The sequence below is a fragment of the Aedes albopictus genome, chromosome 2 (genome assembly GCF_035046485.1).
Source record: "Aedes albopictus strain Foshan chromosome 2, AalbF5, whole genome shotgun sequence".
Classification (NCBI taxonomy): Eukaryota; Metazoa; Arthropoda; class Insecta; order Diptera; family Culicidae; genus Aedes; species Aedes albopictus.
Window position 1 is genome coordinate 286,361,060 of NC_085137.1, and position 15,488 is coordinate 286,376,547.

Consider the following 15,488-nt stretch of genomic DNA (forward strand, 5'->3'; position numbering starts at 1 on the left):
GCGGAGTGCAGATGGAAGACGGGATTTGGAGAATGCGAATGAACCACGAGCTGCATCAGCTGCTGAGAGAGCCAACCATCGTCCACACCGCGAAAATCGGGAGGCTACGGTGGGCGGGTCCCGTCATCAGGATGTCGGATAGCAACACGACTAAAATGGTTCTCGAGAGTCATCCGACCGGTACAAGAAGACGTGGTGTGCGGCGAGCTAGGTGGGTCGATCAAGTGGAGGACGGACTGCGGACCCTTCGTAGAGTGCGGAACCAGAGACACAAAGCCATGGACCGAGTGGAATGGAGACGGCTACTATGTACAGCAGAGGCCACTCAGGCCTTAGTCTGATCGGTAAGTAAAAAAAAAAGACGCGGACACCGTCTTCAGTCAGAGGCTGCACAGACTGAATGAAACTTAAACACTAGACAGGGGACACACGGAGCATGCACCAGTGGATACGGAGAAGAAACTATTCTCACGAAAAGTTTCATCGCCCGGAGCGGGAATCGAACCCTCACCCCATAGCATGGTGCGATTAGAAGCTTGGTGACCCTAACCGCACGGCTACGTAAGGCTTTCTTTGGCTTAAAGTAAGGCTTTCTTTGCACAATGCTAGCACAATGATACACTATGCCCAGAAAGTCGAGAAAATTTCCCCGATCGGAACGGGAATCGAATCCCTCCGTCTTCGGGTTGGCGATCTCAAGCCTTATCACTATGGTAACTGGAAACCAGTTAGTAAGAGTCCAAAGTAGATTAATTCCTCCACTACCCCGAAGACATTCTGGTCTGCCGTTACACTACTTCCCAGACTAACCATGCAGTGCTCAGCAACGCCCACCAACACATATTTTGTTTTTAACGCATTAACTACCAATTCGATCTTCACTGCCTGATGTTCCATGGTGATATCGTCCAAATCGTCTGCAGAGCAAACAAACTGACCGGATTTCATGAAAATCGTACCCGAAAATATGATTCTTCTAACGTGATGTTTAAAAGAAGTCTTTTCGTAATGGAAATTTCTTTGAATTTCCTTAGGTATTAAGTATCTTCGTATCCAACCCTCGATGTACAATTTCTAAGCTGACCCGATGTACTATTTCTCAACTCCATGTGCTCACTAGAATATATTACTTTACCTCCATCATCTCATTATCGAGGCCCGCTATGCTTATACCAATTCTAGGGTAATTGTAAACCTGATTGTAAAAGCAACTTCAATGATATACTTCTTATCAGTGTTGGTTACTTTCTTCTGTCTTTCTTTGTTTTTTTTTTCGCTAACTGTACCTAATTCTTTTGAATCACCCTGGGGTAATTTACTTTCAGTTTTATCAACCATTTGCGTGGTCAATTCAACTTTTGGCTTCTGAATCACCTACGTGTAAGGACGTAGGAACGTTACTCCCCTGATAGCAAATCAACAACGCGGCCTAATCTATAAACTGCGGATTTGCAGTAGATAAATGGATTCCAACCCCGAAATGTAGAAAAGATAAAATTTTGCATTGATTTAGTTCGTTGCTGGCTGTTTCGTGGCATAGACGTTCAAAATGTCTGGTTTGGGGCGGCAACTGGGAGCGGTGTTTAGTGGTGAGGCTTTGTGGTGTGGACGGCGGTGCGGCAGAGATTTAGAGAAAAGCCTGTGTTTTTTTCTCCGGTTTTAAGTGTTATATGACGTCAGAGATAGTTTATTACGTCACTAAAGTAATGGTGTTTAACATATTTCTCCATTTTCATACATGGTTTGCATCTCCTACAAAGTCACATTTCTTCATCCAATTTTCTTTCGCTTTATTTTAAATAAAAGATGTTAATCTGAGCATTCCAAAGTTCAACAACGAAAAAAGATTGCCTTATAGAAAATATCAGCATTCGAGTGGGAGTGGGTCGTCGTGATCATTTCAGTAACAAATTTTGAAAACGACGTATAATCAATGGTGTAGCATTGATTATACGTCGTTTTCAAAATTTGTTACTGATTTATTCATATCAAAGCTTTTTGATTCCATTTTGGCTCTTCAGAAACTATGCAAAATTTTGACGTAATCGGTTGCGTCTACGCGTTGCAAGTTGCAATTGAAATCTGTATGTGATTTTGCATAGGTAAACATACTTTAACATTTTTGTCGCATGTATGTGGCTAAAATTTGCCTGAAACTTCTCAAGTAACAATCAAAATACTTATTTCGCTTTGCGTGCCGCTATATTACAATAGTCCTAAGTCGAAGGAGGCGAAATATCGTGCCAATGCAATGGTTACTTGGGTACCTATATTTATGTAACCAATGATGTACAAGTACAGCCGACCTTCGTTCGTTGGGCTATGTTTAGGTGGGTTTTGTTTTAACTGGGCGTCCGTTAGATGTTCGTTAATCTCAGTTAGCCCAGTTAAAACGAAGTCAAACTTCACTATTTGACGTGAAGCACCATTTATCAAGTTAGGTAGTATTGTTAGAAATTATTTGGCAGCTCAAAACTCAGCCCACCTAGTGAAAGTATTTCACTAACTGGGCTAAAAGCTTAGTGCAACGTACTAAAGTTGAGTGTATAGCCTAGAATATGTGTTTTTGTTTTAACTTGTCGAGAAATAACAATAGGAGGATTCATTTAACAGCGTAAACTGATTAAACTGATTAAACGTCGCGATCACCAAGGCAATCTTTGATTATTTCATTCGCAAAATCATGAAAAATTTCAAATAAGCAGAAAATCATGACTTACGCAGCAATTAAATCTGTTTAGTGAGTACTCCTAATAAGAAATAAAAAAATCACTGTTTCGGCAACCAAAATCTACCGTATATTTTGTTCGCTAGAATCGGATTTCTTCATAGTCGTCGGCATATCCTAGGCTATATACCTACTTTTACAGAGTCGATTACATGATTCAAGAAAAATGTTGGCCTCATGAGGAGAATGTAAAAAAAGTATGTAACCGATTTTTTACAAATTTTACATTTTTTTTCTGTATTAACGAGATTTTTAGCCCTAGGCTAGTTCATCTCGGGACCCACGCTTTACTTCCCTTCCGAAGGAAGAACTCACATTTTGCGAGTTTGTCGGGAGTGGGATTCGATCCCAGGTCCTCGGCGTAATAGTCAAGTGTTCTAACCATCACACCAGGTCCGCTCCACACAAATTTTACATAATTATTTGAAACCTCCAATAAATCCTGAAAAACTTTGATCTGATCGAATGCAATATTTTTCTTTTCATTTTCGCATATGAAGGATACCCCACTCTAATCAACTACTTAGTTGATGTGATATGTTTTTAATCTAAATAACTTCTTACTATTAGTTGCAATTTGAAATATTTAGTTACCACGTATTCCATAAATTGGCATTTGAGCAATTGGTTTTGAATTTGAAGCTAAGTTGTTTAAAACTTACCTTACTTAGTACACATCAGTACAATATATGAATTACACTATATAAGTTTGAGCCATCATCGATCATATAAGTAACTAAATTCATATTAGCGGTCGCATTATTTCAAAATAGGAAATGATATACATAATCAGTTTGGCGCTAGAAAAAAAAAGTAAAACAATAATAATAATAATACAGTTAACGGATTCTGATACTATTATATCGAACAAATGAAGGTATACAAATTTAGATGCAATAAGGCCGTATAAAATGTTGTTATAACTGGGAACAATTTAGCTCAATACACACATTTGTAAAAATTATAACATTTTATATAATTGTGATATAATCAATAGGTTTGACCAAACCTGGAGCAACATTTGAAAAGGGCCCAAGAGGTCTTGTGTCTTTTTTCTAAAACGCTCCGTAGGGCATAACAGCAGCCCGCCCACGCAAATGAACACCGTTATCCGAAAGATCGATGTTTGCTCTATCTGAAAACGGTCTAAGTTTTTGTGAATAAGCTGAGGGGGGCTCAGGAGCGACATGTGAAGTCATTGTTTACCAATGCTTGTATGCCCTTTTCAAATGTTGCTCCAGAAACATACTTTTCTACATAAAACATCTTGTTGAATACATTAAACCGTTAATGTATTTTCCTGGTTTACTGGTATGTCTTCGTCATCGTTCTTTTTTATGCCCAAAAAGAAAAGGCTCCGCTAGGCATTATTACATCTTGCATCATAACTATAAATTTTCATCCCATTACCTAGCTGCAAGAATAGATAATTATGTAACGAGTTGCAAAAAGATGATTGTTTTTTTTTTCAGCACGAGTTGTACATTTATTCATTGAGGCTTGCCGAGTTTGCAACGAGTTCCATACAAAATTTTATGCAACTGTTTTTTTTTTTTTTTTTTCATTATGCAACTCATTTCAGTTGCGTAATGAACCAGTTCGAAAAAAATGGCCAAAATGGGTTATATAAAATATAAATTACCATACTGAATTGCATAAAAATATGTTATGCTAGGATTTCTCATTGTCATTCGGCTATAATCAGCTTGGTACCTATTTTCATCAATTGCATTTAACAAATCAGTAAATGTCAATTTTTTTTATATATTAGGAATTGGAATCTGTCATATCCCAATATTTATGAGTATTTTGTGTCATTACTTACGACAATTCTCTTGTATCATTTCTACCAGGAATAATTCTAGTCTTTTGTGGCGGAATACACATAGGATGGAGTATTTTCCATTTGTACATGGGAGGAAACAAGTGGGCAGTCGGCATCACCATCGATGAGTACAGATTCGCCATATTATCGTTCTTCACCGGAGTGGGATTTATTCTTATCATAATGACCTTTTCGAAGGAATGGCTTTCTACGCGAATATGGCTGGTAAGTGAAGAAGAAAAAAAAACACTGATAAGCTGGTAAGAAATGGTATAAATTGTATTTATTGCTGGACCCCCGATGACGTGCGATAGCGCGGGTACAAGTGCGGTCTTAACTATTGTCGGGCCGCCACCAAACCGGACGTCGCACAATCAAGTCGCGACGCGACCCAACTCGCGACGTTTTTTAATCATGTCAAAAGTAGTGCGCATCCTTCCCGTTGTTGTCAGCAACACAGCGCACTAGATGCGAAACAGTTGCGACACTTGTAGACTAAGAAAATGGCAATTTTTGATTGAATGTCGGTCTTGATTCCAACCGGATAGACAATAACGAAATGATCGTTGCAACTTGGTATGACTCCTAATTCTGCCTGAACAGAGTCACTTGTGTACGGGCATAAAGTTCAATAATGTATGATTATCCGAATCCGCCATAAATCGTACAATATAAAATTCTTCACAAAAACAACATGATGGTTTTGCAAAATCTTGCCGGCATCTGAAAAACAAATTTTCCGTTTAAAAGAGGTTTTAAATATCTCATTAAAAATGAAAAAAAAAGCTTCAGATAAGAGGAATGTATAAATTTAGAGGGAAAGCATGTCCATATGTTCAAAATAATAAGCACCACCTGCAGTTATGGAAGTTGTTATCTTATCAATATGCTATCTTACTAATTTATCCGATTGATTATTGAGCTAAATAAGTTTTTGAATAAACATATCTGAAGTTAATGGATAACGTATCCTTTTCTTTGCAGATGTTATCTTCATTTTTCTTTATGCTGAACGGAATATTTTTCACAGCTATGCCGACGGATTATCCAGCCACTGTTGCAACTCGCATCATTGCAGGTACGTGCTAATCGAGATTTGGGGCAACCTTGGGGTCCAGAAACATTATGACCTGTAATCACCGACGAACCGACGTGACAGTGGCGATCCAAAACTGTCCCCCCTAATTTAACGGTCGACCAGCGAAGCGAGCGATCGCTTCTGTCAAATCAGCGCAGACGCGAACCGTTTCCTATATGAACACACGGGGGTTTGGTGTCGAGCTATCAAATCATCGCGAGCCGTTATAGAGGTGGCGATAGTGTTCGGCTATTTTTCATCATGGCGTCGCGGACAACTAATTTGAATTTATTTGTTCTAGCTGTCACGTCGGTTCGTCGGTGCTGTAATTTCAATTCCAATTGATGTTTCGTTATAATAGCAATTATCGGTTCTAGCTCTGTAATTTGGCTTGTTTTAAGTACATTCTGATTTTAAACTTTCCAAAAATACATGGTATTTCACAAGTACAACTTCAAATTTTGTTCAAGTTTTGATCAATTCTTAGGAGACTATATAAACAGCCATTCCTATTGTCTTTTACACGAACAAACCTAAAATCAATAGGTCATTTTATACTTAATTTACAGGTTTTGGTCACGGAATCGCCCATCTAGTGATGTCAATGTATATTGGCGAAATCGCTTCCAAACAGTACAGGGGAAAGCTGATAACACTAATGGTGGCGTCCATCATTGCCGGTGTAGCAGGTAAGTGAAGAACATTTGTCTGATTGAGTAGATTTACCGATAGCACAATCTTTTTAGTATTTTCCGTTATATCTATGGTGACCACGAATATTATATTCATAATCGAACCAGCGATGCATGCAAACAGAGCATTGGGAATAATCATTATGCCACTCAGCTTGGCGGCATTCGTTCTGGCATTTTTCCTTACAATTGAGTCACCGATCCACACGCTACTCGTCAAAAAAGATGAATCTACTGCACAGAAGGACTTCTTGAAGCTAAGAGGTCGAGCGTTGAAAACCACAGAAACCGATCTGGAGTTCAACGACATGAAGAAGCTAGTGGAGGCAAGCCATATGCTTTCCAAAATATTCGTCACCGAAGGTAACTTCAAACCATTCCAGCTGATATTGACGCTGAAATTGGCAAATTTGCTATTTTTTAACTTCTCGATGAACATTGCGAAAATGACTTTCATGTCCCTAATGTTCACTTTAACATTAACCGGCCCTAACTGGGCGCCTCCGATTCTCATGCTTAGTAAATTGGGAGGTGCACTGATAGCAATATTTATAATCGATATCCTTCCACGCCGGTTCCAATATGGTATATCTTCCACATTTACTGGAACATTCCTCCTTGCGTTTGGTATTGTTTTGGCAACACATGACTACCTAGAGCCCTGGATAGCTCCGTTCTTGTATATTACCGCTGAAGTATTCGTCACATTCGGTATGCTTCCAGTTTCGGAAATTCTACTCGCCGAAGCTTTCCCGCCCAAGAAGAAGGTCCTTTCCGTGGCATCGATATTGATCTGCGAATATGTGGGTCACATGGTGGTTTATATCATATACTTCAATGTGCCAAGTACCCTTCAAAGCGTGTACATCAAGGTAATTGTGTTTGGCGGTGTGATTCTTTTGAAGTGCTTACTGGGACTTTTGCTCATCCCTGATACCAGAAACACCACGGCACGAGAAGCCCATCAGTTATTGTCCAAACATTGAATCGTGTTGAAACGGGAAAACTTTACATATCGATTGTTGCTTCTTTTTTTACAAAGTGCAGAGAATGGAAAAAGACTGTTAATAAATACAAGAAATAATCTTTGCATCACACATTTCATGAATTAGAATGGAAAGAAAGCCTGATCAATTTCTTGGCCTTGTTGTTTACAAATTTTCTGTAAGAGTGAAAGAGAAGGAGAGATTTTCATGCAGTGCCCTATGAGCCTTTGCACGAATCTGGCCTACTGCTCACTCTCACTGAAAATCCGAAAACAGCGCGCACAGTAAAAGTCAAATTTGACGTTTACTGTGCTGTTTTCAAACGTTCTCTGGGAGTGAGCAGGACAGGGCAGATTCGTACAGAGGCTCATGAGCCTCTGCACGAATTTGCCCTGTCCTGCTCACTCCCACAGAAAGTTTGAAAACAGCGCGCACAGTAAAAGTCAAATTTGACTTTTACTGTGCGCGCTGTTTTCAAGCTTTCTGTGGGAGTGAGCAGTGGGCCAGATTCGTGCAGAGGCTCATACGTGTACTTTATGTGCTCTCTGCAGGTAAAGGGTAAAGACACTGTATGCTAAAGACACGAAATCTGATGATTGTCGCGTCATGACGATGATGCTGTCGAGCAATGCTTTTAAAGCGCGTTTGACAGGTCTCCTGCTCGATTGGAATGACATTGACAGCAAATTTGGAATTCCAATTGGAACATTTCGTGTCTTTGCATATAGTGTCTTTAGTAAAGGGTTTGTGGTGGATTAGGTCGGTATCTGGAGAAGTGGAGAAGCCTGGTGGGTCATGCGGGAATATTAGAGTTTTTTTTTTGCATGAACCTTGCAAGGAGGAGCGAATTGCGTCAAAAGAACTCAGTTTTGGGTAGTTTGGCGGTTCCGTATAATATGTGACACGTCCGCAGGCGCACAGTTTGAGAGAAGCATCAATATCGGCGTGTCGAGGGTTCCGATTTTCAACTACTTGGATAATACCTCTAAAGAAAGTTGCTCCTCGATGTGACATGTTTATTATGTAATCTACATAGGTATATGCAAATCATTTTGAATTGATAATTACATTTAATGTTTGATAAATGCTGTATTAACGAGATTTTTAGCCCTAGGCTAGTTCATCTCGGGACCCACGCTTTACTTCTCTTCCGAAGGAAGAACTCACATTTTGTGAGTTTGTCGGGAGTGGGATTCGATCCCAGGTCCTCGGCGTGATAGTCAAGTGCTCTAACCATCACACCAGGTCCGCTCCACATCACCAAATTATCATTTCCGCATATTATTATTGCATTAAATGGGTCGCTACAAATGAAACTTTTGTATCCACGGTGTTTAAGTTTTTTTCAGAAAAATATTAATCAATGGAGCATTCCTGTGGCTATTTAATCTAAAGAATTTTACCAAAACCATGCAAATAATTCAACAATTATCAATTCATACACAGATGCAATCCGAAACAACCACAAAACAAAAATAGCATTCAATTAATAGTTTAGTTATACATACTATTTTTTCAACATGTACACATAACAAGCAAACAAAAAACAATAGCTTACATATGTTTTCCGTTTTCAAGCAAATAGTTTTACATTCAAGTAGCTTCTAAATATATCCGATTAATTCACTCTTATAATTTAACTCATACACTATAATACGCAAAAAATGATAGAAACAAACTTCATAACAAATAAAATGGGTATATTACAGGTTTATTGTACTTGAAAAGCAATTTCAAGAATAAGTTTATTTATCTATCAATTTAAAACCTTCAGAATGTTCTATGTAATTTATGGAAATCATAGCATTCAAATTTAAATTTTGATCTGGCTGTTTTCAGAAAGAAATATTTAATCACAGCAGGATCAATTTTTGGATATAATTTGCTCTATTTTTTCGTTCTGTCTTATTATTTACTACTTATAAACTTTTTATTTCAGCAGGATTCAGGTAAATCTACCTTTTCATATAGGAAGATTCAGACAAATCTATAATTTCCCTTTTCTATTTCAGATTTAAAATCGAACGCCCAACAAGGATCAAATTGGAAAAGGAACCAGGCATACATCAAAAATATTGTGTGCACGTTGACCAAACGTTTCTTTTGAACTTAACCCTTCCACTAACACCCAAATTCCCGTGACGCCTAGGCCTGAAAGAATGTAGAGGTCTCTATGTACTTTCATAGGTGTCCAACTAATCTTCCTTTCCCATCCCTCAGCTGTCGCAAGGACGTGGCCAGGACAGCACTCGACCGTTGGAGGATTGCGTCAATCTTGTCTAAGAGTCAGAGATTAGTCCCAAATCTTTGTGCTTTGGTAACGGACAGGAAGGATGAAATCCTCATAACAGCGATCCAGGGCTGTACCACCTACGAATTTGTGCGACTTGCTTAATGCTAATGCTAATGCTAATGCTAAACATTGAATCCTGTTGAAACGGGAAAACTTTACATATCGATTGTTGCTTCTTTTTTTACAAAGTGCAGAGAATGGAAAAAGACTGTTAATAAATACAAGAAATAATCTTTGCATCACACATTTCATGAATTAGAATGGAAAGAAAGCCTGATCAATTGAAATCACAAAAAAAAAAACTACAAAACTAAAAGAGAGTTAAGTAGGTAGCCAATACTTAACACTCTTTTGTCTTCAGTTTGTTTTTGTAATTTCTATTGATCATATTTTTGTCAGGAAAATGTTTATATAAAATGAACTCTGCAGATATGCAACCACATTCACCATTATTCTTTTACTACGGAAACACCTTCTCGCGATAAGGATAAACAATCATCAAACTCCTTATTCAAAGCAACAAAGTGCTCACTGTATGACGATAAGTTATTGTAAAGGTTTAACCATCTACTTCCCAGTCTCTAGAGCACTATCGACTTTCGACGAACTCGGGAGAAACGGAATTCGATGAATAAGATGCAATAATTTTTAGATTATGGTTGTAAATTTAACAAAATCTCTTTGAGAAAATCACTGTTTTTTAACTGTGTGCGCCTTGAATAACTAATTTGATTGATTTCTGACACAGTACTGTCGTGAAATTTCTGAAATTCCCGAAAAAAAATACAAGTAAAACATACAGGACATTTTTATAGTGGCATTCTTAGAGAATTCGATGGAAAAACTCTGGATGGAATCATAAGAAGTTTCTAGAATGACGGAATTCTTATTTGTCGAATCATCGCTAAAAACTCTGGTAAAATTATGATAAAAATATGTAAACTTCTGCAGAGTCATGGTATTTTTTGTTGTATTTTTTGCAGAATGCTAAAAGAAATCGTTGAAGCTTTCGAGGACATTTTTTTCTGTATTTTTTACTGAAATTCCAAATGTGTGGCCAGAAACTCTTATCATAAAGTTCTAATGAATTAATACTTTTCCACATATATTTTGCCAGTCTTTTTTTTTTTAAATTAATATGTCACGGAAGGATAAAATTTATTAGCGATTTTTTGATTTCATGATTGCACTAGTATTTCTTGGATCTTCACGAAAAAGTTCCTGCAGAAATTAATCCACGAATTTCTTAAAAATCTTCAGAAAAAACATCATGAAATTCTGTCGAATGATCTTTAGGAAATTACTCCAGACTTTTTTCAGGATTGCTATAAATTATTTCAAAACTTTCGCCAAGATTTTTTTTAAGTGTTGCAGGGAACATAATCATTATTGTAAAATAGTAGACCCTGATTGATAGGAAATCAAAGAATATGATGTTTGCAGCATTTTTGAAAGGCTTTATGCAATTCAGTGTCATAATTTCTATTTTATACTACTCATTTCAGTATCATAATGACCAACTTTTTCTTACCAGTTCATAATGCAACTGAAATGAGTTGCATAATGGAAAGTAGTTGCATAATGTTTATAATGCAACTCATTTGAGTTGCAGGGATACAAACAAAAGGCTGAATTTCAAAAGGCTGAATGCACAAAAGGCTGAACACGAAAGGCTGAAAGTAACATAAGCCTGAATTTCAAAAGGCTGAATGCACAAAAGGCTGAAATTGCAAAAATGCAGGAAATGAGTTATAGTACTTCTTCTTTTTTTTTTCTGGCGTAACGTCCCAACTGAGACAAAGCCTGCTTTCAGCTTATATACGCATTTCAACAGTTATTAATTGAGAGCCTTCTCTGCCAATGACCACTTTGCATTGGTACATATATCGTGTGACAGACAGGAAGATACTTTATGCCCGCGGTTGTCAAGGAATTTTCCATTACAAAAAGTGTCTGGCCTGAGGGAGAATCGAACCCATCACCCTCAGCATGACTACTCGTTCGCTAACCAGATCGGCTACATATATGAGTCGTCGTCATAGAATGTGCATACCATAGTGAAGAGTGCATACCAACTAACACAAAAAATGACTGATGGTATTTCAATAGGAAGCAATCAGTGAAGTACTAGATTGAAAGTAGTGAGCTGGATTTTTGTATGGTGAGATGATCAATTCTCCGTTTCTGCAATGAAATGGTGCAAACAGCTTGGGTTATTTGATTTCTTGTCTTATTTGATGCTGTTTGAGCAAAAGTTTGGGTAACTGTGTTGTTGTATTATTTATTTCTTGCAACTTCAACAACACAGTTACCCAAAGTTTTGCTCAAACAGCATCAAATTAGGCAAGAAATCATATAACCCACGCTGTTTGCAGCATTTCTTTGCAGAAACGGAGAATTGATCATCTCACCATACAAAAATCCAGCTCACTACTTTCAATCTAGTACTTCACTGATTGCCTCCTATTGGAGATTTTTCCTTCTTTGAGCATGAGCTATTCTTTCGAGTCATGCTGTTATGGAGATTGGTTGCCATTACAGCTGCCAACAATGTGATCAGAGATTTTTCCTTCTTTTAAATATATGCTATTCTTTGGAGAAATACTGTCATAGTTATGTAGGCGATCAATAATGCATACTTTAGCGCGGAAAAACAGTCCTAACGCTTTCCGATTTCGAACATAGTAACGGAAGCATGTTCGTCCAATGAACCATCAACCAATGAGAGGTAGTGTGCGTCAAATGTAAAACTCAAGCAAAACCAATGTAAGTGTCAGGGCTGAGGGGTCGGCCAACTAGCAAATTTTTATAAAGATCATTATATCAGTGTACGATATGGATAATTAGAGTGTTATGTCTGTTTGTCTGTGATGTTAGTGTTGCCTTTAGGCTCGTATGACTGCCTTTAGGCTCGCCGTTTGAAAACTAGTCCAATAATTATTTCAGCCTTATGTTATTTCAGCCTTTTGTGATTCAGCCTTTCGTAATTCAGCCTTTTGTTATTTCAGCCTTTCGTGTTTCAGCCTTTTGTACGTAACCCGAGTTGCATTACGAACATTATGCAACTCAAATGAGTTGCATTATGAAAAAAACATTGCATAAAATTTTGTATTGGACTCGTTGCAAAACTCGATTTTTAAGCACTCTTTGTATTTATGTACGACTCGTGCTGAAAAAATCAACTTTTTGCAACTCATCACTTAAATAACTATTGTGATGTAAAAGTAGTTTTATAAAGTCAAAAAATAATGTATCAATAGAAATTCTCTTTATCTGAAGATGAGCAACAAAAGCATAGTTGATTTTCTTTGAAAATATATGACTTCATAAGAGTTGAGTCGAACTCATATTCATCTAATTCACGTTCATATTAGGGTTAAACCTTATGGTTTTTGTACTAGTGTGGATTTGTTCACTCAGCGAAAAAAAACTAACGAAATTCATCAAAATACCTTATGAATTTTTGATATAACTAAAAATTATGGATGCCGTAAGAATATCTTATTAAATTTGATCGTGCTTATTATGACAAATTTCATAAAATATGTAACGGAAAAATGAACACTACAAATGCATCATGACCCACATTGGACACAATACGGAAAACTGTTAACAGAACCCTACAAATGTTCATTTTATTTTTCGCATCGAGCCCCACATTTGAGAATTAATAGGATACGAAATGGAACATTACAAATGCACAAAACACAAACATGCAACACATAACATTAATTGTGCCCATATATCTAAATAGATAACGTAGTCTAATCCCAGGATGACGAGGTTTTATTATTGTCCTTGGTCCATCAGTCAGTCCTGTAATCATATTTCTTCTCGCGGATTGCCTTTTTGTTCGCAGCGTAGCAACGCGTTGGTTGCTTATTGTGCGTTTAGCACTAAATTGATTTCCGAAAAAACTTCATTGACTTCCGCTGCCTTTCCTATGTGTTAAACATAACGTCGGAAGTAGTGCGCTGTACAGTAAATCTGTTTTTCTATACAGCGCACTACTTCCGACGTTATGTTTAACGCATAGGAAAGGCAGCGGAAGTCAATGAAGTTTTTTCGGAAATCAATTTAGTGCTAAACGCACAATATATAGCTTGCATTTGGTCTACGAGTTTCTAATTCTAAGGGGGCATACTGATTAGGGCAACAACACAAGACCGTCTATCGTTTGATGTGCGTGTTAGGGGATAGCTTGCGTATTTTTTACTGGATCGCTGCCGAAAATGGCTGGAGCGCTACAAATGCGCTTAAGTTTAGGGAAAGATGTACAAACCACAGTATTACATACAAAATAAACTGACAAAAAGTTCATAATAAGGCTGACACAAATTTCGATTCTCTTTTGTCACTCCCCCCCCCCCCCCGTCTCGGAAATTTTTATGTCACCCCCCCCCCCCCCCCCTCGGAATCCATCGAGCCACCAACGAAGGAATCGGGACTGTGAGCTATGAGACGATTCTTCGTCATAAAGTGACCTTATGAAATTCATTCGTATCATTATGAATTTTTTAAAAGCCGCACAATGGGAAAAAATAGGTATAAAACACGAATAAATTCAATATCTCTGCTCGGAGTGGATGGATTTGAATGAAATTTTGACACAAACTGCAAAAAACTCTGCAGTTTCGGATAAGGAGGGGGTCATTCGCCGCACGGTGCTGGAAATCAGTGCATCGTGCCCATTTTACCCCACTCTCTCTTTTTTTCACCTCTTTGGAAAAATTCTGAAGTGCAAAATAAATAGGGGGATTCACTTAACAGCGTAAGCTGATTAAACGTCGAGATCACCAAGGCAATCTCTGATTATTTCATTTGCAAAATCATGAAACATTTCAAATAAGCAGAAAATCATGGCTTACGCAGGAATTTAATCTGTTTAATGAGTACCCCTAATGATTTATTTGATTCCTGTTTGTGTTAAAACTTCTGTAGTATCGAATGGAGCTGGTTTGGCTCACCGCACGGCTTTTAAAATTGAAATATCTTCAAATAATTCCGATACCCTCTATTCCCTATCCCCTATTTCTTTAAATTTTCATATGCATCTCCGCCTGGAGTGGAAAGCAATCGACAAGAGAAGGAGCAACCTTATGTCAAATTTCCGATACAATGGAAGTTTCTACACAAATACGAGTTAAATAGGTCAATTATTTTAAACGCTAGTCGGCAATAGATGAGGATTTTCTCAAAAAGTTGTGAAAAAGAGAGTGCGGGGTAAAACGAGCTCAATACACTGATTTCCAGCATCGTGCGGCGAATGACACCCTTTTTATCTGAAACTGTAGAGATTTTTGCAGTTTGTGTCAAAAATTCATTCGAATCCATCCACTTCGAGCAGAGATATTGAATTTATTCGCGTTTTATACATATTTTTTTCCACTGTGGGCCGTTTCATAAGTTAGGCCTTATTGAAATTTTATGTTTATTTGGCTGAGTATTGGCATTGGCGCGGATTTCATATGGCTTAGCGCAGAATTTGCGGTTTCCATTCGACACTTTTGTAACAGCCCTGTTATTACGAAAAGTTCCTGCACCGACCGGGAATCGAACCCGTCGTACCAGCATGGTCATGCTGGATACCCACGCCTTTACAGCTATATGGCTATTTGGGCCCTACTTCTACAGTACAGATAAAATGAATTAACCATTCCGAATAAACGTGATATGACCCACCCAAAGGTCACCAAAAACAGTTACTGTTTGTAGATAGGTAAAAAACCCTGCTGCGTCTGCTGAAAGGAGTTTGGACAACTTTCTCCCAAGCTTTCTCCCGCGCAACATTCTAAAGATAGTTCTGTGAATTTCCGAATTGGATCCGGAAACACATCCGCAAAGGATTTGTTTCCGCTCTTTCGCATACAATTTGTTATACACCCG

General features: G+C 37.9%; 1 protein-coding gene across 1 annotated transcript; it reads left to right on the top strand.

The window, feature by feature from the left end:
- The first annotated feature begins 1,400 nt into the window (after positions 1–1,400).
- LOC109411155 (uncharacterized) lies at positions 1,401–7,407 on the top strand. Its single transcript, XM_029873012.2, has 5 exons — positions 1,401–1,589; positions 4,582–4,778; positions 5,538–5,631; positions 6,201–6,320; positions 6,378–7,407. The coding sequence occupies exons 1-5, from the start codon at positions 1,550–1,552 to the stop codon at positions 7,307–7,309; spliced, it is 1,383 nt and encodes a 460-aa protein (XP_029728872.2). The 5' UTR covers positions 1,401–1,549; the 3' UTR covers positions 7,310–7,407.
- The last annotated feature ends 8,081 nt before the right edge of the window (positions 7,408–15,488 follow it).

Coding starts and splice junctions, on each gene's coding strand:
- LOC109411155 (XM_029873012.2), top strand. CDS start 1,550: ATGTCTGGTTTGGGGCGGCAACTGGGAGCGGTGTTTAGTG. Junction 1,590..4,581: donor ACTGGGAGCGGTGTTTAGTG/GTGAGGCTTTGT, acceptor CATTTCTACCAG/GAATAATTCTAGTCTTTTGT. Junction 4,779..5,537: donor TTTCTACGCGAATATGGCTG/GTAAGTGAAGAA, acceptor TTTTCTTTGCAG/ATGTTATCTTCATTTTTCTT.